Raw genomic sequence first — 20,645 nt, 5'->3', positions numbered from 1 at the left:
CAGATCTATTGCGTTATATTCTCCTACATTCATTTCACATTTCCACAAACTTCAAGGTGTTTCCTTACAAATGGTATCATGAATTTGCATATCCTTGCTTCAGGTCCTGAACTACAGGCAATTAGATTTGGGTATTTAATTTCAGGCAAAAATTGAATAAAAAGGTCTCTTAAGTTAGCAGTAGCTTTAATGTATTTTCCCAGCCCTGCAAATTAAAATTATATGAATCTATCAAACTATAAATTGGTTCTACAGGCCTGATGTTCAGTAAGTTTTACAGAAGATACACTGTATATACAAAAGTATGTGGACACCCCTTCAAATTAGTGGATTCGGCTATTTCACCCACACCCATTGCTGACAGGTGTATAAAATTGAGCACATAGCCATGCAATCTCCATAGACAAACATTGGCAGTAGAATGGCCTTACTGAAGGGCTCATTGATGTTCAATGTGGCACCGTCATAGGATGCCACCTTTCCAACAAGTCAGTTTGTAACATTTCTACCCTGCTAGAGCTTCCCCGTTCAACTGTAACTGCTGTTGTTGTGAAGTGGAAACATCTAGGAGCAACAACGTCTCAGCCATGAAGTGGTAGGCCACACAAGCTCACAGAATGGGACCGCCGAGTGCTGGAGCATGCTGCACGTAAATCGTCAGTCCTCGGATGCGACACTCACTACCGCGTTCCAAACTGCCTCTGGAAACAACGTCAGCATGAACTGTTCGTCGGGAGCTTCATGGAATGGGTTGCCACGGCCGAGCAGGCACACACAAGCCTAAGGTCGCCATGCGCAATGCCAAGCATTGCCGCTATTGGACTCTGGAGTAGTGGAAACGTGTTCTCTGGAGTGATGAATTGCGCTTCACCATCTGGCAGTCCAACGGACAAATCTGGGTTTGGCGGATGCCAGGAGAATGCTACCTGCCCCAATGCATAGTGCCAACTGTAAAGTTTGGTGGAGGAGGAATAATGGTCTGGGGATGTTTTTCATGGTTAGGACTAGGCCCCTTAGTTCCAGTGAAGGGAAATCCTAACACTACAATGACATTATAGACGATTCTGTGCATCCAACTTTGTGGCAACAGATTGGGAAAGGCCCTTTCCTGTTTCAGCATGACAATGCCCCCGTGCACAAAGCAAGGTCCATACAGAAATGGTTTGTCAAGATCGGTGTGGAAGAACTTGATTGGCCTGCACAGAGCCCTGACCTCAACCACATCGAACACCTTTGGGATAAATTGGCCGACTGCGAGCCAGGCCTAATCGCCCAACATCAGTACCCAACCTCCCTAATGCTCTTATGGCTTAATGGAAGCAAGTCCATGCAGTAATGTTCCAACATCTAGTGTTCTAACATCTAATGTTCTAACATCTAGACCAACTCCATATTAATGCCCATGATTTTGGAATGAGAAGTTCGACAAGCAGGTGTCTGCATACTTTTGGTCATGTTGTGCAGGTGCAGCTTGTTCATTGTGGTTAAACAAAATTGACATTTGACTCAAAATGGCCTCAATCATAATCAGATGTATTGACTTCTATACTAGCAGCATATAAGTCACAGTAACTCACAAAACATTAATATTGTCGTGAAAAACTGCGTCTCACCCTGTGCGGAATAATCACATTCCCAAAATTGACACAGAGACACGATGCAGTACACAGTGTTGTCCTGCAGAAGGCATTTCAGTTACATGGTGATGCCCGACAAAATCTGTGCCACCCACTCATTTTGGTATTACTGAACCTCTCCCTTCTCCCCAGCCTGTCCTCATAGTCATGTTGTGTTATAAAAGTCAAATTTCTGTATCTATAATAGCTCACCAAACAGTAGATATTAAAAGCAGGGTCTGTATTCATTTAAAAAACTCAGAGTGCTGATCTAAGGTCAAGTCCCCCCGTCTGTATAAACGTATTCATTATGATTTGAAAGGGATAACTTATCCTATGTCAGCAAACTTATCCTAGATGCTATTTAAATACAGGCTCATATGTTGATTGGAAGTAGACCGTTCAAAAGGTCATAGGACATAGATGTACAGAGGCCCATTATCAGCAACCATCACTCCTGTGTTCCAATGGCACGTTGTGTTAGCTAATCCAAGTTGATCATTTTAAAAGGCTAATTGATCATTAGAAAACCCTTTTGCAATTGTGTTAGCACAACTGAAAACTGATTAAAGAAGCAATAAGACTGGCCTTCTTTAGGCTAGCTGAGTACCTGGAGCATCAGCATTTGTGGGTTCGATTACAGGCTCAAAATGGCCAGAAACAAAGAACTTTCTATTTCTTTCTTTCTTGTCTATTCTTGATCTGAGAAATTAAGATTATTCCATGTGAGAAATTGCCAAGAAACTGAAGATCTCATACAACGCTGTGTACTATTCCTTTCTCAGAACAGTGCAAACTGGCTCTAACCAGAATAGAAAGAGGAGTGGAGGCCCCGGTGCACAACTGAGCAAGAAGACAAGTACATTAGAGTGTCTACTTTGAGAAACAGACATCTCACAAGTCATCAACTGGCAGCTTCAATACATAGTAAGTGCAAAACACCAGTCTCAACATCAACAGTGAAGAGGTGACTCTGGGATGCTGGCCTTCGAGGCAGAGTTCCTCTGTCCAGTGTCTGTGTTCTTTTGCCCATCTTAATCTTTTCTTTTTATTGGCCACTGAGATATGGATTTTTCTTTGCAACACTGCCTACAAGGCCAGCATCCCGGAGTCGCCTCTACGCTGTTGAGACTGATGTTTTGCAGGTACTATTTAATGAAGCTGCCATTTGAGGACTTGTGAGGTGTCTGTTAGCCTTTTAAAATGATAAACTTGGATTAGCTAACACAACCAGCCATTGGAACACAGGAGTGATGGTTGCTGATAATGGGCCTCTGGACGCCTATGTAGATATTCCATAAAACATCTGCCGTTTCCAGCTACAATAGTCATTTACAACATTAACAATGTCTACTCTGTTTTTCTGATCAATTTGATGTTATTATAATGGACATTTTTTTTTGCTTTTCTTTAAAAAACAAGGACATTTCTAAGTGACCCCAAACTGTTGAATGGTAGTGTATATATTGTATTGTAAGCCAGACAGGAAGTTATATATAGGGTTGTGTAAGGTGATGTATCATGTTGCTCTTCTTGTCCCCATTTCCTGTTCCTGCATGACACTGTGACACAAAGGTCATGTGTCATGCCGACGTCACATGACTGATATGTCGAGTCATGCACGTTTGCTGTCAAACTCCCTCTGTGTTTCACCACTGTTGCCCGTCTTACAGGTTGTGTATCACTGAATAGACTGTGTATTAAAAGTGTGTATTGTGTATTTTGCACATGTGTATTAACAAACGTTTACACCATTCCCTCACTCCTTTTTTCTCTTTCTCTTTTTTCCCTCCCTCCCTTCTCATGTTCCATGAACCTATATTGGACCTCGGTCTCTCTTCCTCTGTCCACTCCTCTACTGCATCCCTCTATCCTCCCCTCTGCTTCCTCCACTCCCTCCCTCACTTCCTTTTCACTTTCTCACTGCTACCTGGACTACATGCCACTACAGGAGGACAAAGTGGTTAGCATCTTTTCTGTGCTCTCTACTGTACTGTGAATATAACCTATGTGTCCCTTTGAAAATCCCCCAATGGCTGCATTCCAATCCCAAAGTTTTGACCTCCTTCCCTCCTGCCCTGTAGACGTCCCCTTTTAAGTGGACTGGATTTGTGTGAGTGATATGGCATAAACTACTGTAGTCCTACGCCAAGCCTTTTTTGCTGTTGGCAAGGTCGAGGTATATTCCTTTGTTACTAAAACCTAGCTCACACAAATCCAAGAAGGTGGTGTCCACAAAGGCTGAAGTGAAGGGAGTAAGTTATCAGATTGGAACGCGGCCAAAGCGGTCAAATCCACCTATGGATTAATGACTTAAACCGAACAGAATGATTCCCTGACAGTTCAGTCCAGGCTAGCTTTTCTCTAATACTAAAAGGCTAGCCTTTATCCTTGGACTTCCACACACATACTGTATCTGTCTGTAGTCCAGATTCCAGACTCTGGGCATGAGCATCTACACTCATAGGGGACATTTTGCCTTGAGTAGAAATACATATGATTAGATCCTATCGCTGTCTATCACTATGGTATTTTACCATGGACTTCCCCAAGCATATCTGCCTGTAGTCCAGTCCACACTAATATGGACATTGGTAGTGCAGTACTAGAGACTTTATCTTGTTTATCTTTTATCTTCAGTAAGGATATCTGGGTAAAAACGTTGACTAATTCTGCATCCATTGTCTGTCTCTTCCTCTTGCAAAGTGTCTCATAGTGAAGGACAGGGTAAGGCCTGCTGGGTAATGGAGTTTTTGCATGGGTCACAATAACTGTAGTTCTTTAATGTCACACTTCAGCTGCAATTTGGGAAGCGGGCGAGCATGAGCCATGCCTGGCTGTCTGGGTGGGCATTCCTAGACACCCCTGGATGGGCACCCCCTTTTCACAACTCCTCTCTCTATGGCTGTGGGCTTGGCTGTGCCAGGGGGAACTGGCTATAATATACAAGATAGGGGGAACAATGGGGTACAAGGGCACAGGGTGTTTGTTGGGGGTACAAGGGCACAGGGTGTTTGTTGGGGGTACAAGGGCACAGGGTGTTTGTTGGGGGGTACAAGTGCACAGGGTGTTTGTTGGCACGCAGAAGCACCTTATCTTACTATAAGACCCTTGTGACTGCAGAGGGAATGTGCACACTTATGCCCGTGCATGCTTTACCTGCCTGTCTGTGATGAGCATACAGACCAGCCCGTGCCACAGGGAGACGGGAGGGGAGGCCGAGGCTGGGTTCCAATTTGTACACTTGCCACCTTCCCCTCTGTACTTGCCCACTCCAAGTAAGGAGAAAACAACCAAAAATCCTTTTGCTCGATTGGAGTTTTTAAAACACAGTTTTGCTCACAAGCGTCCTATCTTTTCAGATTCGGATCTGAGGGGAAGTCGACAGGGGCAGAGGGGAAGGATGCAAGTCTTTGGATTGGACCCTGCGGCTGCTTAAGACAGTGGACTGGGGTCAGGGGGTGGAGGGTGTAGGCTAGGACCCCATTCCTAGTCCCTCATAGCCCCTCGCCTCTCCCTGTCAGCATCTGTCAGTGTTGTCTACGTACAAATATCAAGACTTCCACACCTCTTAGCCCAGCTAACAGACTTACACGGTCACTGTTATAGTACATGCCAAGCCTTTAAATCAAAGCCCCTGGGTTCGTCCCTTTGTGTGTGTGTCTATGTGTGTGTGTGTCTGTTTTATCATTTCTGTGTTAATTCACTGCAGCGTGTGGGTTGTCTATGTTTCCAACAGGTATTTAATTCAATTGTGGTAGATATGACTCATTCTCAGAGACACTGTTTGGTTAACCTCCACAGTTTCTTCAGTTGACGCCTCAAGGAACATGAATCTTTGAATAACGCATATTTTATAGTGTAAATAAGGGTCAAATGAATTGTATTTCATCATATCACGATACAATCACAGTTTAAATGTACGATTTACACAAATAAAACAATTTATCATGTTATATTCTTCACAGACAAGAAACTAGTTAGTCCCCGCGAGTCTAGTTGCTTTTACTTGTCTCGGTGTATTAATTGCAGAGTGTTTGTTTATGTGTGTTTAATGTCTCCAGATCCACATACACACGCTAATGTACACAGACACAAATATGCAAACACCTTTTTACTGCTTGGACAAACCAGACGCACGCACAGACACACGCACTCACACCGGACACACACATACACACACACACACACACACACACCAACTCTCCCACTCCCACACGGCATCGAGCCGACACTGCACTTTTTACAGGAAGGGAATGCACTTCATAATCTCTGTCAGGTTTCTCAGCATTGGATGACTAACCCAGCGGTCTGCCATGAAACATTACTGTAATGCCTTGTATAAAATAACAATAGCGGTAACAGTAACTGTATTAGTGAACAGTTCCAGGATCAGTTTGGGGTTACAGAAAGGCCTATACAAACACTATGGGATAATAATACTAGAAGGGATTCTGTTGTGTCCTTAGCAGTATTGGCTTCTATAGGGTAGAATGTCTTGTAGTTCACGGGGCTCGGCTGCAGACGGAAGCCAAGACCTATTCCTAGTTGATCTATAGCCGTATTTACACAAATGGAGCATTGTCGTGTTTTGTGGTCGTCTTTCTTCCTCATCTGTAGTACTTAACATTCCCTGACTGATGGGAGTTTTCTGCCAGGCGCCGCTGCCGCCCCATATGTTAATCTGTCGTTGGAGGCTGTATTGAGCGCGCTCACTGAACACTTTCCTCTCCATTCCACCACCCCGGGCCTCCATCTATTCCACCCAGTTAAGGAAAAAGACGACGTTTGCAGAATTCCCAGCGATTCCCGCCGCCGCCTTTGCCCGCTGTTACTGTCGCTGTCCCCACCTCCCCCATTTTGGTAACAGAAACGGATGGATAGAGCGTCTGAGATGGAGACGATGGAGGGGTGTGGGGTAGAAAAGAGTGTGTTGATTAATGGCGGCTGTAAGATGTCGCCATTTGTCAAGTCGGTCTGCCTCGTCAGGTGGGTTGCTGGTACGAGGACGGTGGTGGTTTGTTAGGCAACGCAGGTTGTGTGGGATTGAGGTTGTTCTAACGTTGGTTAAACGTTGTATTTTGTTTTTTGCTGTTAGTCTTTTTTACTCAAACTTTTTTGACAGTGCCTGCCGCTGACACGGCTCTCCTTACTCAATGATTTGGTTGCCATGGTGAACTGTATTCTGTTAGGCAGGGTGAGATTGTGCAGTTACCGGTTAGAAATGTCATTGCTAATACACACACACACACACACACACACACACACACACACACACACACACACACACACACACACACACACACACACACACACACACACACACACACACACACACACACACACACACACACACACACACACTGGCACTCTCCCATGCACATCCAGGGTAAAAGCTTTCACACCCACTAACACAGGACGCGGTGCGATGAAGTGGAGGTGACACCACAGTGGGCTTCTTCTTCTTGAGCGAGGCGTCAGATTGGCTGTCTGAGAGGTGGCCCTGCCATCACACACTAACCATGCTTAAGCAGCAAGCAAGGAAGCACTTCACATATGACATGTGTCACGCAATAGGGTGGGGTTCCTAACACAGTCCAATTCACTTGCATGATCACTGTTCCTCATGCAGGCCTGCACACACACACACACACACACACACACACACACACACACACACACACACTGCACATATCCGTCATACAATCCAGGATTCTAGGGCCTAATCATTCCAGCTCAGGATTATTCTGTGTGTGTGTGTGTGGATGTGTGTATGTTTGTTTTAGTGGCCTACATGTTGATATTGTATATGTGCTGTTCTCTCCTCTGCGTAGGTTTGAGACCATGTAAAACACAGAGGACATTCTGTTAGGCAGGGTGAGATTGGTGCAGTAACACATTAGAAATGGCATTGCTCCTACTCAAGACACACACACATTCGTTTTACTGTCGTTGTGGAGACGAAACAGTTGATTTTCATTCAAAACCCTATTTTGGTCTGTGTTAGGAACCCCACCCTAGTGCGTGGCGCATGTAATATGTGAAGGGCTTCCTTGCTTGCTGCTTAAGCATGGTTAGTGTGTGATGGCAGCCAATCAGACAGCTCGCACCAGAAGCAGCCCACTGTGGTGTCACCTCCAGTTCATCGCACTGCGTCCTGTGGAGCGCCATGTGTCAGTGTGTGTGTGTGTATGTGTGGACCGTATTTCCTTGTGTGCGTGCTGCTTGAATACGATCTCCTTCAAGGATTAACCATCGGATTCATTTCTTTCGTCTTCCTCAGCCTTGAGAAAAGAAATCTCCCTATTTAGTGTGAAGTTAAACTGGACCTTTTTCCTTCGTCAGTTCTTTGCTATAGAGTCTAAAATGTTAACATTTCTTACCCTCCTCTTTGAGACACATGCAAATATTGACCGCATCCCTGGATGAATATTTGAAATGACGGCCTTAATACTGTCACTATAGGCCTATCTAATATGTGCTTTACATTCCTGGCCTGATAAAAAGGGATTTCCCAGAATGCACTCTGAATGATTGATAATGATCATGATAATCACCAAACAGCTGAATAATTAAGGGGAGGGAGTATAAGGGGTATTGTTTAGCGGTAGTATAGCCTGCCGGCCTGGCGCACGGCTGCTATCTGAAACCGGCTGGCGGGTATTGTCCTGACTGATGATGATGCTGAATAATGTTGAGGAGCTGAGGGGATAAGCTGCGGTCTACTCCAATCTAACCTGCCTGAGAGCAGAGAGAGAGAGTGTGTGTGAGAGAGAGAGTGAGAGAGTGTGTGAGAGAGAGCGAGAGAGGGAGAGTATGTGTGTGAGTGAGTGAATGTAAGAGTGTGAGAGTGAGAGTGTGAGTGTGAGAGTGTGAGACAGAGAGAGAGAGAGAGAGAGATTGTATGTACTGTACGTATGTGTATGTGTGTATTAGAACAACTGTATGTGTGTGTGTTTGTCCAGCTCGACAGCTGTGGGCCACAGCTGCACACAGCTGATTTACTTTAGATTAGTGTGGCCTGGAGCCAAACAGAGGATTCAATCAGGGTAAGCATGATGCGCGCCGGTTCGCTAAAAAGCTAACCTCAAGCTGACTGCTAAACTAACTGTCCATTCGAGCAACTCGCCATCAAAGAGCAGGTTTCACAGAAGGTTGTGTTTTTGGATGCAAACAAAGACTTCTAAACGATAATACAAGGAATAGTACTTTCCCTCCATTTTGGATTTGTCCCATCGTTCTAGACCGTGGGATTAAACACTCGAGAAGAGAAACATCTGTTTTTCTCTGCGTTGGGAGGGAGACAGTTTTCAGTAGCCATGGCTACATGTAAGTATGGAACCTTTCTTAGATGTTGCTGTTGTTCCATTCAAGGGGTTGTTGTTCGTAGGACGGTCAAATAATGATTTCTATCAACAGTAGACCATTTTTGTATATTTATTATTATTCTGATTATTTTATACTATTGTGAACAGCAATCGTTAGATGCACCTGTATATCTGTGACTTGTCCTCTCAAATCATGGTCTTCCACAGTTCAGATAGTTGTCAATTTCTTAGCTTTGACTTATGTCTTTTCTTCAGGGCCTATACTGTAACCAGTTATTGAATTAGGAGTGTTCTTTGGTACCTGGTGTAGAAACGATAAATAGCTTTTGGTGGATGGTGGATATTGTAGCTGGCTGTCCTTGTTGGCCAGTTGATGTTCTGTGCCATCATCCGCTGTGGGAGATTAACAGCCCTGTCCGCCATAGGCAACAGGCTACTGCTTTCTCCATGGTAACGACATCCCATCCATATCAAGCCTACTCTGTTTAACTAGATACTGCGTTCAAATTGGGTCAACTTTTATACATTTGTAGCCTTGTAGAATATGTGGAATGTTCTCTAGTGGTAACAGTATTACTACAAATTTGTGTTCTTTTTTTTGGGCTGTTTCTTTATCTCAATGTGTAAGTAAAATGCTGTGATATTTCACAGAGCAGATTGTAACCTACAGTGAGTGTGTAAAATGTTAAGAACACCTTCCTAATATTGAGTTGCATCCTTACAGCCTCATTCGTTGGAATCTCCAAGGTGTCGAAATTGTTCCACAGGGATGCTGGCCCATGTTGACTCCAATGCTTCCCACAGTTGTGTCAAGTTGGCTGGATGTCCTTTGGGTGGTGGACCATTCTTGATACACACGGGAAACTGTTGAGCGTGTTGCAGTACTTGACACAAACCGGTGTGCCTGGTACCTACTACCATGGGGGAGGAACGTGGGGAGTGAGGGGGAGCGTGGGGGGGAGCGTGGGGAGGGAGGTGGGAGCGTGGGGGGGCACTACGGTATTTTAAGAAACCTTGATCCCCTGTCTGACAGATGAGTTATCACCAATGATGAGCGATCACCAATAGTCAATCAGAGTCAAGAGACTCTAAAACATGAGAAAGAACATAACCCTGTGACTAATACTTGCTTGTGTCTTACTAAGATCCTCTATCTGTCTGTGCCTGTTTGTATTTCTGTCACCAGTCCTGCACTTTCCTTGCCTGTATAACAATGACCTGTTTTCTGTCGAAAATACTCCAAGCTAAAATACTCCAAGCTAAAATACTCCAAGCTAAAATACTCCAAGCTAAAATACTCCAAGCTAAAATACTCCAAGCTAAAATACTACAAGCTAAAATACTCCAAGCTAAAATACTACAAGCTAAGCTAGCATTTCTCTGCCTCACAACTGAATCTGTTTTGCACATCAAATCAAATCAAATGTATTTATATAGCCCTTCATACATCAGCTGATATCTCAAAGTGCTGTACAGAAACCCAGCCTAAAACCCCAAACAGAAAGCAATGCAGGTGTAGAAGCACGGTGGCTAGGAAAAACTCCCTAGAAAGGCCAAAACCTAGGAAGAAACCTAGAAAGGAACCAGGCTATGTGGGGTGGCCAGTCCTCTTCTGGCTGTGCCGGGTGGAGATTGTAACAGAACATGGCCAAGATGTTCAAATGTTCATAAATGACCAGCATGGTCAAATAATAATAATCACAGGCAGAACAGTTGAAACTGGAGCAGCAGCACGGCCAGGTGGACTGGGGACAGCAAGGAGTTATCATGTCAGGTAGTCCTGAGGCATGGTCCTAGGGCTCAGGTCCTCCGAGAGAGAGAAAGAAAGAGAGAAAGAGACACATGGACTAGAGATGACAGTTCCTTAAAAAGTGGACTGCAATGGATATATGACAACATCTGCAACCCCACGAGTCTTCTGATGCTCACCTCATAGAAATAGAATTAGATGACTGATGTATTGAGATATCGCATAGTATTATACATTCTCTGTCTAAGGGACAATGTTAGGGTCAATTCCATTTCAATTCAGTCAATTCAGGGTTTGCTTTTCAATTGTGAAAATAGGAATGGCAAATGGAATTGACCATGCTCTCTTTCTCTTTCTCTCTATACATACAGGCTACTACTGCATACTGTACATGTTTATAATATCTAACCTCCTCCTCTCCTCCTTCACCCCTGTAGGTAATGTGGGTATGCAACCTGTGCCGTAAGCAACAGGAGATCCTCACCAAATCGGGAGAATGGTTTTCAGGGCCGGGGGCGAGGCAGATGAGCCTGGATGGCGGCCTGAACGCCCCGCCCACGGGGGGTGACAACCAACGGGGGGACAGGAAGCTACTCCGCTCCAGGTCCCAGGCCCCGCCCCCTTCCAGCGGTAACGCAGGGGCGGCGCCCGACGGAACGCATCAGCCGCCAACGGTCCAGGCCAAGGGAGCATTGGACACCATGCCGGCGTCACGCGCTCGGAGCGAACCATCACGAGACAAGTAGGACATCGTGGACACCAACGCTCTAATCCCTCAAACACTTTCACCTGTCCTCTCACAACCCCTGCATTCACCTCTCTGTCTGTAGAGGCTCAAACCAGAGTCTACGTCACTGTATTGGTTATCTAGGGGCCTGTTTTGATTGCTGATAGTACTTAGTATTGTTGTAAATGCCACTTTGTACAAGACTTTCTCTCATCCACTCTACTATTATCACCTCCCCTTAATCCCTTTGATTGTAGACGCTTGAAGGAACAATCCACTCGAAAAGCATCTTTTGGTATTTGGTTTTTACTTCCTAAGATGCATTTTGCGTCATCATGATGATGTGGCAAGATACAATTAGCTTTTTGAAAGTCCTCTGTTTTGAAAACTTGATTGCTGACATGCTAAACATTTTGGGACTGTATCAGTCTAGGTATTGAGTATCTTGACCTGGGCCTCTTTTAGATGATATGGTAGCTTTTATATAGTTTTCTTTTTATTGTTGTACATTTTGAGCCGTGTACAAGTCAGTCCTCTTTATTATGTTTGACTTTGTTGCGATTGGATGAATTAGGCTAATGCAGCATCTGTTTTGTCTAACAGGGTCTCGTTGACACCGTCAGTTTACACATGCAGCCTCATTTGTCTCATTTGTTTCAACATTGGACATACTTTGGTCATGTTTTTTTCCGCGTTTGACAGGAACTCAAATCCTCTGATGTTGGGAGTGACCCATTTTCAGTGTGTGTTGCAGCACTTGATTATTTAATCCCCACTGGATCAAAAAAATAAAAAATAGTGCTGTCTAAGCTTATAGCCAAAGCAGATGCTGGGTTGCATGTTTTATTCTTGAAAGGTCCATGATTAATGTATTTTGTTTTGCGTCTAATGGGTGAGTCCATTTCGGTCCGGCCTGAATGCATCACTCAAAATGCTGGCCCAATTCCACACTTTCGTTGGATGATCCATACCCAGGGTAACCATCAGTAGGAACATTTTCCCATGGAAATAGAATCTCATTTTAGTTCTGTACATATTCCTCCATTTGGAATTATATCCCTGTCTTTATCATCATTGTTTTCATTCAACCAGTAATAACTGGTACTGACCATTATTTGTCCGTATATCTGAGTAGGCTTATTTATTTTGTTACAACATGGTATTATGTTAACAAAACAACAAGTGTGTAATGTTATATCAAAGTCCATTATGGTCACCCTTCTCTTCTCTTCAGGAAAAGACCTCTGTCCCTCCATGAGCAGAACGGTAAGCCCGGTGGTCCTGGTCGTGGTAGAGGAGGCCGGGGACCCCCAGGGAAGCTTCAGACCGTGGCCTCCCAGGAGGAGTTCTGCGGTCCAGGGGACATAGACTGGCGGGACGGCCGGCACCTGGAGAAGGTCCGCTCCCATGACTACCCCAACGGTGGCAACCAAGGAAATCGCCCCGACCTCCGGAGACGCCCCCCGGAGGAGGATGAGCTGGAGCGCAAGCGGCGCCAGGAGGAGGAGTTCCAGGCGCGTTACCGCAGCGACCCCAACCTGGCGCGCTACCCGGTCAAGCCGCAGAAGGAGGAGCAGGAGATGCGCATGCACGCCAAGGTGTCGAAGGTTCGCCACGAGCGGCGCCACAGCAACAACGCCATCAATGAGGTGGGGCTGGAGGGCGGGGGAGGAGGGGGAGGGAACATGGGCGATGTGCCTGAGAATCGTCTCCGGAGGGGTGGCGGTGGGGGTGGTGGAGAACCGGATCGCAAGGCATCCTTGGAGAACCACCGCGCCTACTCCATGGACAGGACCGTGGGGGGTGGTGGGGGTGGCGGAATGGGGCAGGGAACCCAGGGAGGCTCCCCCCTCCTCAAACAGAACCAGAACCACGGACCCCTTCAACCATCTGGTGGTGGCTCACGAACGGGCCCCCATCCTGGTGCTCCTCACCCCCACCAAGGACCCCCCCCTCCAGCAGGCTGGGACCCCCCTAAGGGACCCCACCCCAGCCAGCTGGACCCCAACTCCCAGGCAGCCATGATGCACAAGGCTAGGAGGGAGAAGCCCGGGGACAGCCTGCTGCGGAAGGACTCCCAGAGCTCGGACCAGTCGGAGTCGCTGCGGCCGCCCCCACCCAGGCCCTACAAGAGCAAACGGGGCGTCAACAAGAGGCAGATGTCTATCAGCAGCTCAGAGGAGGAGGGCGCCTCCACGCCCGAGTACACCAGCTGTGAGGACGTGGACATGGAGAGCGTCAGTGAGAAAGGTCAGATTACTGCTCTCTCTCTCTCTGTTAGCTCTTCTCATGTCAATATGATTGTTAATACATTCAGATATTTTAACATTGGAAGAATGATCAAATCTGGGTTGAGTTGGTGTTTTGGCTACCTGCATGGAGAGTGTCAGCAAGAAAGGTCTGATTCTTCAGTTTTCTATCAGATCGAATCATCTATATTAGCTGGTTTTGTGTCAAAATTGTCAGAGATAGTCAGAGATTTCGACATTGGTGGAATGATCAAACTTTCGTTAGAATTGATGGTTTTATGGTCACCTGTCAGGTGTCGCTACTAATGCAATATTCTCTTAACTTTTTGTTATTATCAAAATCTCTTTGTTCTAGGTTTCCATCAAAATAAAGAATTTAAATGTACATTTCAAAGTTTACGGGGACTGTATCTCCCTGCCTATAATGTGCTATGGCCTTGATTCTCTACAACACTGTCATTCACCTACACCACTGAAGCCAAACCCTATTGCTTCCCATCCTGGAACAGAACAGGACAGCTCTCTTTTATTTAGGAAACGTCCTGTGATTTAGGCCAGCAGATTTGGCAGAATTAGGTCAGCGGCTAGTGCGGCTGACGCTACGTAAAGCTTCCCCGCCAAACACCGGCTGCATCCTGCCGTTAACGGATAGGATATAATCGAGTTTGGGTGTCACCATTGTGGCCGGCCGCATGTTCAGTTTTGGCCTCTCGTTTGCTCACGCCGGCCTGCAACAGCTTTGCAATTCACTCTTCTGGACTAAATTAAGCTATGCTATTTTAGCGGTTAGCGTGTCGAGGGAGGATGTGTACTCATCTCACTCACCACTAACCTCCACCACTGGTCGCTCCAGGCCAATCCCAATCCCCAAGTAGATGACCAGATTAGGTTAACACATGGGAATGGGGTGTTTAATCGGGGCGACAGGCGGGAGAAATAGTTAGAAAGTTAGCTGTCGTAGCTAGCAAGTGTTTAGCCGTGTTTACTTCAGGAGTACGCCAGTCCCAATCCAGCATGGGATTTACATTTGATGTTGTCCGCGGTAAACAAATTCCGAGACGGGACCAGGCTGAAGGCTAAATGTAGCTATGTGAAGTGTAACTCAGCCGTGACCAAGCCTGGGTTCACGAGGACAACGCACGTCCAGTTAATACGGATTCCTTCTGTTCTTTTTGGGATAAAGGATTGATGGTGTAGATGGATATGTGGTTGGTTAATCTAAAACCTCACAACAAGACAGTCCGGTCAACTTCCGGGTTGTTGCGTGTTTTTGTTTTTTTCATTTACAGTGAAACACTTGAACTGCTCCAAATTGTAAGCAAGGGTACAGATACACCCCAAACCTACTTTACATGCTATTTAGTAGACCTGCGAGACAGATTTACTGTTGCAATCAAACCAGTCAAATGAGATAGTAAAACATTAATGCCAAGTCGTCTAATATCTTGTTGGGAGGTTAGCAGTTTGTATATGCTCCCGAGGCAGGGCTATATTTTGCTAAATTAACTAGGGCCTTTATAAAAGTCCAAGGAGGACACCTTTATGAAGTTAAGAATCTATTTTTTTTTAATGCATTTGGGATTGATTTAGGAGCTAAGAATGTATTTTGGGATTGATTTAGGAGCTAAGAGTGTATTTTGGGATTGATTTAGGAGCTAAGAGTTTACTGTTTACAGTTAAAGGAAGGAGTGGAGATTCAGCCAGTCTGATTGGTTGGCTTCCTTAAAGGTGTCAAGTAGTGGAAGATAATATAGTACGGAGAAAATGACAGGGGGGGGGATCAGACCTAAGGTTCGTTTTAGTGTTGATGCTAAATCTTCAGTGTGTTTTTAGACCGTGTGTGTTTGTGTGTGTAGGCCTATCCATCTGTGATGCCCTCCTGATGACCTCCTGATGACCTCCTTCAGGTTAAATCACAGAATTGAATAGAGCACTATAATATACAGTATAATGCATATAATAACACTGTGATACGTTGTTATGGATCACATACTTCATAAATACATTATTCACAGAAGGGTTGTTAATTCCTGTCAGATTAGTGTAAAACCTGCAGTATTGATTAATGACCTTACCACAGGGTCAGGATCAAGTTAAATCTGAACCTGGATCAGCCTCTGACATTGACCAGATTTATCCCTGTTAATAGAAATAGATTCATGATGAGAGGGGATCGTCTCCAGATTCTCTATGTTTTTGTAACTGTGGCCATTTGACCTGAGTTTTTATAGGTACATACAGGAGACGTTGACTTTGAATAGCTAAACATTCCTCATCGGCAATTATTATTAGCCTGTTAGTTTCGCACCCAGAAAAGAAGTGCTCCAGATCGTGTGATCTGATGTCCAATATTCATCTGCTAAAAACAGAAAAGGGAACCGTCAGCACTCTGAATCCAGGAGTCAGCAGGAACGTTTCAAAGTAGTTCCCCCATTGCACTTTCACATTTCAGATTGCGCTTCACATTTTTTTTAGATCTCACATCCGAATCAGCAAACAGTTGAGTTGCACCCCTCAACTTTAACCCCTACTTCCTCCCTCCTCTCCTGACCACTTACTTTCCCTTGTCTCTGCATACACACGTCTCTGATCAGTGTCCAAGCTGGCTGTGGACCTGTAGGTTCAGGGACTTGTCCCTGTTTCTAAAGTCGCACACCAACGTCCCCATCTAATTTCATCCTGCCATTCTATTGCAGACTTAAACGGGTGGATGAGGCCTTGAAGGAGGTATGAGGCTTTGGAGGACGTGTGGGACTGGGTCGATGGGTAGAGCTGGTCTGGACTGAAGTGTGGCCATTCTCCAGTCTCTCTGTCTCGCCACCATCTGTCAGTAGGGCTGGTAATGAGAGTTGGGCGACAGACAGACAAGGTCCCAGTTGTCCCCGTGTCTCCTGGTGTGTTGGACTGAGTTGACTTGAGTTGACAGTCTGACGGAGACTGGAACAGACTTTCTCGTTTTAGCTTGAACCTCTCTCTCTCTCCCTCTCTCTCTCTTTCTCTCTCTCTCTCTCTCTCTCTCTTTCTCTCTCTCTCTCTCTCGCTCCCTCTCTCTTAATTAAATTTCAATTAACAGGCTTCATTGGCATGGGAAACATATGTTTACATTGCCAAAGCAAGTGAAATAGATAATAAACAAATGTGAAATAAACAATATAAAAAATGTACAGTAAACATTTCACCTACAAAAGTTCAAAAAGAATCAAGACATTTCGAATGTCATATTATGTCCATATACCGTGTTGTAACGATGTGCAAATAGTTAAAGTACAAAAGGGAAAATAAATAAACATAAATATAGTTTGTTTGTTCTTAACTGGTTGGCACATTGGTATTTCACCCAATAGATATGGGAATTGATCAAAATTGGATTTGTTTTCAAATTCTTTGTGGGTCTGTGAAATCTGAGGGATGTCTCTTATATGGTCATACATTTGGCAGGAGGTTAGGAAGTGCAGCTTCCACCTAATTTTGTGGGCAGTGTGCACATAGCCTGTCTTCTTTAGAGAGCCAGATCTGCCTTCGGCGGCATTTCTCAATAGCAAGGCTATGCTCACTGAGTCTGTACATAGATTTCCTTCATTTTGGGTCAGTCACAGTGGTCAGGTATTCTGCCACGGTGTACTCTCTGTATAGGGCCAAGTAGCATTCTAGTTTGCTCAGTTTTTTTGTAAATTCTTTCCAATGTGTAATAATTATATTTTTGTTTTCTCACGATTTGGTTGGGTCTAATTGTGTTTCTGTCCTGGGGCTCTGTGGCGTCTGTTTGTGTTTGTGAACAAAGCCCCAGGGCTCTTCTCCAGGTTCATTTTTCTGTAGGTGATGGCTTTGTTATGGAAGGTTTGGGAATCACTTCCATTTAGATTGTTGTGGTTCTTTTCTGAATTTGGATAACTAGCGTGTATGGGCCTAATTCTGCTCTGAATACATTATTTGGTGTTTTACTTTGTGCACGGACATCATTCTTTCCAGAATTCTGCATATAGAGTCCATTTCACTCTTTCTGTTTCTCTCTCTCTCTCTCTCTCTCTCTCTCTCTCTCTCTCTCTCTCTCTCTCTCTCTCTAGGTGATTGGGACTGCCATCCTCTGGATCCCGCTATGTGGCATGTAAGTTTCAGGAGAAAGTGACAGATTTAGGTTTTCCTTAAGCTGACTCAACTCAGACTCACCACCCTAGGACACACACACACAGGCACACACAGACACACACATGCATGCACACACACACACACACATTCTGCCCTATTAGTTTCATTCCCCGCAGTGTCTGAGTAAGTGTGTGGGCGTACTCTACCCACCATTCATTACTAAATATAGATTCTTACAACGTTATAAACAGTCCAGTCGAGACATAATTGCTTGGAGTGTAAATTGATATAGTATGTGTTTATTGTGGATGGGCATGTCCCTCCTAGTTGGCCTGGATGGGAGAGTTGTCCTCACAAGGGAAGAGACTCTGTCTTTCTCTTTCTCTCCCTAACTTGTTTTACCTTTCTTACCCTCGCTCCTCTCCCTCTCTGTCGCTACCTATATCCCCTCTCTACCACACCCCCCTCTCCGTCTCTCCCTCTTTGCCTCTCTCTCTGTCTGATGGAATTAAATCTCCCCCTCTACAGCATCCAGTGACATGGCAGCCGTCCAAGGAGGGCGACCACTTAATCGGACGCATCACTCTGAGCAAAAGGTCGGCCGTGCCCCGCGAGGCAGGCTCCTTACTAGGGTTAAAGGTAATAGGGAATCACTAGCGGCATCCCTTTCAATCACTACAGTGTTACCACATTAACCGCTGTGTATTGTGTACTGAGACCGTTGGGTGCAGGACATCAGAGCACCCAGGCTCAGATGTGTGACGGTGTATTGTCAAAGGATGTGTATGATAAAGGTCTGGGAAAACTACCACACTAACCACTGTGTATCCCCGTGTACCGAGGCCACCCGGGTCTCTAACGTCTGACCTCCCAATTAGCTAGCCTCGCGGTTAAGAGCGTTGGGCCAGTAACCGGAAGGTTGCTGGCTTGAATCCCCGAACCAGCTAGGTGTGGGAAAAAAAATCTGTTGATGTGCCCTGGCTGCAAGGCACTTAACCCTGATTGCTCCTGTAAGTTGATCTGGATAAGAGTCTGCTTAATGACTGAAATGTAAGTGATGCTAGTGTACAATCCACAGGAGTATATAATAAAAGAAACTATGGGGACATGCTGTAGATTTGTACTCGGCTGGGACGGTATCCAGATTGTCATACCTTCATACTGAACACAAGGGACAGTGTTTTAATTACACTGTTATCTCTATGTACTGAGCTCTTGGTCTTGTGTCTGAACAGCCCGTGTTCTGTTCCCCTTCTAGGTTGTGGGTGGGAAGATGACAGAGACAGGGAGACTGGGGGCCTTCATCACCAAAGTCAAGAAAGGAAGTCTGGCGGACATTGTCGGCCACCTACGAGCTGGTAAGCAGTGTGGAAACAACGTTCAGACCTTCAGGGTTATCTGGTGTCGTCGGTCTGGGAGCTCTGTGAGATTCTGTGTGTTCTTTGTGTGTTCTTTTTGAGCTGCGAAAATCTACAATTTCTACCGGAACACCGTTGGTGTTGTGAACAGAGGTTGTTCAGTAAAGCGTCAGGCTAGGTTGAAAATATAGAGGTTAATTAAGACAACGTAATAATTCCATGCGCCAGCGTTAGAAAACAAACACATTCATTTGACCAACGCTGTTGCTGATTCTACAGAATTCGTTTTGAAAATGTTACCAGTGGTCGGGACATCAAGCAATAAAGTGGCTGTAGATCATTTGAAGAACATTTAAATGAATAGAATGACAGTAAAACAATTATGCTTTAGTTTGCGGAGTACACTACGATTGTGTTTATTTTCCACTTTGATGGTGAACTTTCTGTACCTGGTAACATTCACTTCTAGTCATTTTCACTCCGGCTCTGGTCCAATGATTTTTTACTTATTTTTCTAACACTTCTGCATGGAATTATTACATTGTCTTAATCTTTGTTATCTTTAACCTAGGCTCCATGCTTACCCATGAATCAGCTGTTTTAATGGCGGCCATCTTGTTTCCTGTTTTCTAGGTGATGAGGTACTGCAGTGGAATGGGAAGTCGTTGCCGGGAGCAACCAAAAAGGAAGTGTACAACATCATTCTGGAATCCAAGGCGGAGCCTCAAGTGGAAATAGTTGTCTCAAGGCCTATTGGGTAAGACTGACTTCCTGTGTGAAATGCTAAATTCCCATTTTGGAATCGTTGTGCGATACACTACAACTATTGTGTGACTATTTTGCACTGTGTGGTCAATTTGGACTCTTATTACTATATTGCGTCTTTTCTGTGCCCTTTTCTGACTATTTCTAATTTTGAAGTAAAATGTTGACGGCCATTGTCTTCTTTACCTAAAAGATCTGTCCACCGCATCATTTCCAATAACTTCTTGAGAAAGGTGTATAGAGCGTATCAGTAAGTACATACTTAATGTGGACATAGTGACCGCTATGTCGTACGGTAGTCCTTCCCTGAGGCCTAACCCCGATGTAACCCCTAACATCCTAGACCTTAGAGAAACCCTTATAAGGCAAGTTCCCTCTCTTCTCTCAACCCATACGTCTCTCCCCTGTGTGGGTATGAACTACCGCTCTCTAACCCAACACCCAGTTTGTGTACTTGTCTGTGTTTTTCCATTTCGATACAAACAAACATACAATTGAGGTATTGTATGTGCTGGCACTCTGTATCAAATGGGGATTGGTGATGGCTGTTGGTCAGTGGCTATTGCAGAGGTCTGTGCAGACGTTTGATGTAATCTTCCTCCCATCTTACAGAGACATACCAAGAATTCCAGAAACATCACATCCTCCTTTAGAATCGAGTAAGTGTCAACAAAGCTTTGGTTTTCCTTGAGGAACAATACGACATAGTTAATTGGTGTTAATATACAGTACTGTCTACCCAACGAGTTGTTTGAGTCTTTCACAT

At 45.0% G+C, this 20,645-nt stretch overlaps 1 protein-coding gene across 15 annotated transcripts in view; it reads left to right on the top strand.

Moving 5' to 3' along the window:
* The window catches only part of LOC112235427 (regulating synaptic membrane exocytosis protein 1-like), a 64,451-nt gene that overhangs the window by 4,452 nt on the left and 39,354 nt on the right, over positions 1-20,645 (top strand). For 9 of the 15 annotated variants that reach the window (XM_042310682.1, XM_042310689.1, XM_042310685.1 and 6 more), the window contains exons 3-12: positions 3,568-3,579; positions 4,323-4,343; positions 11,132-11,436; positions 12,656-13,671; positions 17,735-17,775; positions 18,285-18,395; positions 19,015-19,114; positions 19,748-19,871; positions 20,073-20,129; positions 20,492-20,538. In XM_042310682.1, the coding sequence (XP_042166616.1) occupies positions 3,568-3,579; positions 4,323-4,343; positions 11,132-11,436; positions 12,656-13,671; positions 17,735-17,775; positions 18,285-18,395; positions 19,015-19,114; positions 19,748-19,871; positions 20,073-20,129; positions 20,492-20,538 (1,834 nt within the window). Of the gene's footprint in view, positions 1-3,567; positions 3,580-4,322; positions 4,344-8,599; positions 8,946-11,131; positions 11,437-12,655; positions 13,672-17,734; positions 17,776-18,284; positions 18,396-19,014; positions 19,115-19,747; positions 19,872-20,072; positions 20,130-20,491; positions 20,539-20,645 lie in introns of those variants that run through there. The other 6 variants (XM_042310688.1, XM_042310687.1, XM_042310683.1 and 3 more) reach the window with 5 other exon arrangements.

Source organism: Oncorhynchus tshawytscha, linkage group LG32, assembly GCF_018296145.1.
Source record: "Oncorhynchus tshawytscha isolate Ot180627B linkage group LG32, Otsh_v2.0, whole genome shotgun sequence".
Lineage (NCBI taxonomy): Eukaryota > Metazoa > Chordata > Actinopteri > Salmoniformes > Salmonidae > Oncorhynchus > Oncorhynchus tshawytscha.
Note: the sequence above shows the minus strand (reverse complement) of the source record. Positions and strands in the feature narration are given on the sequence as shown.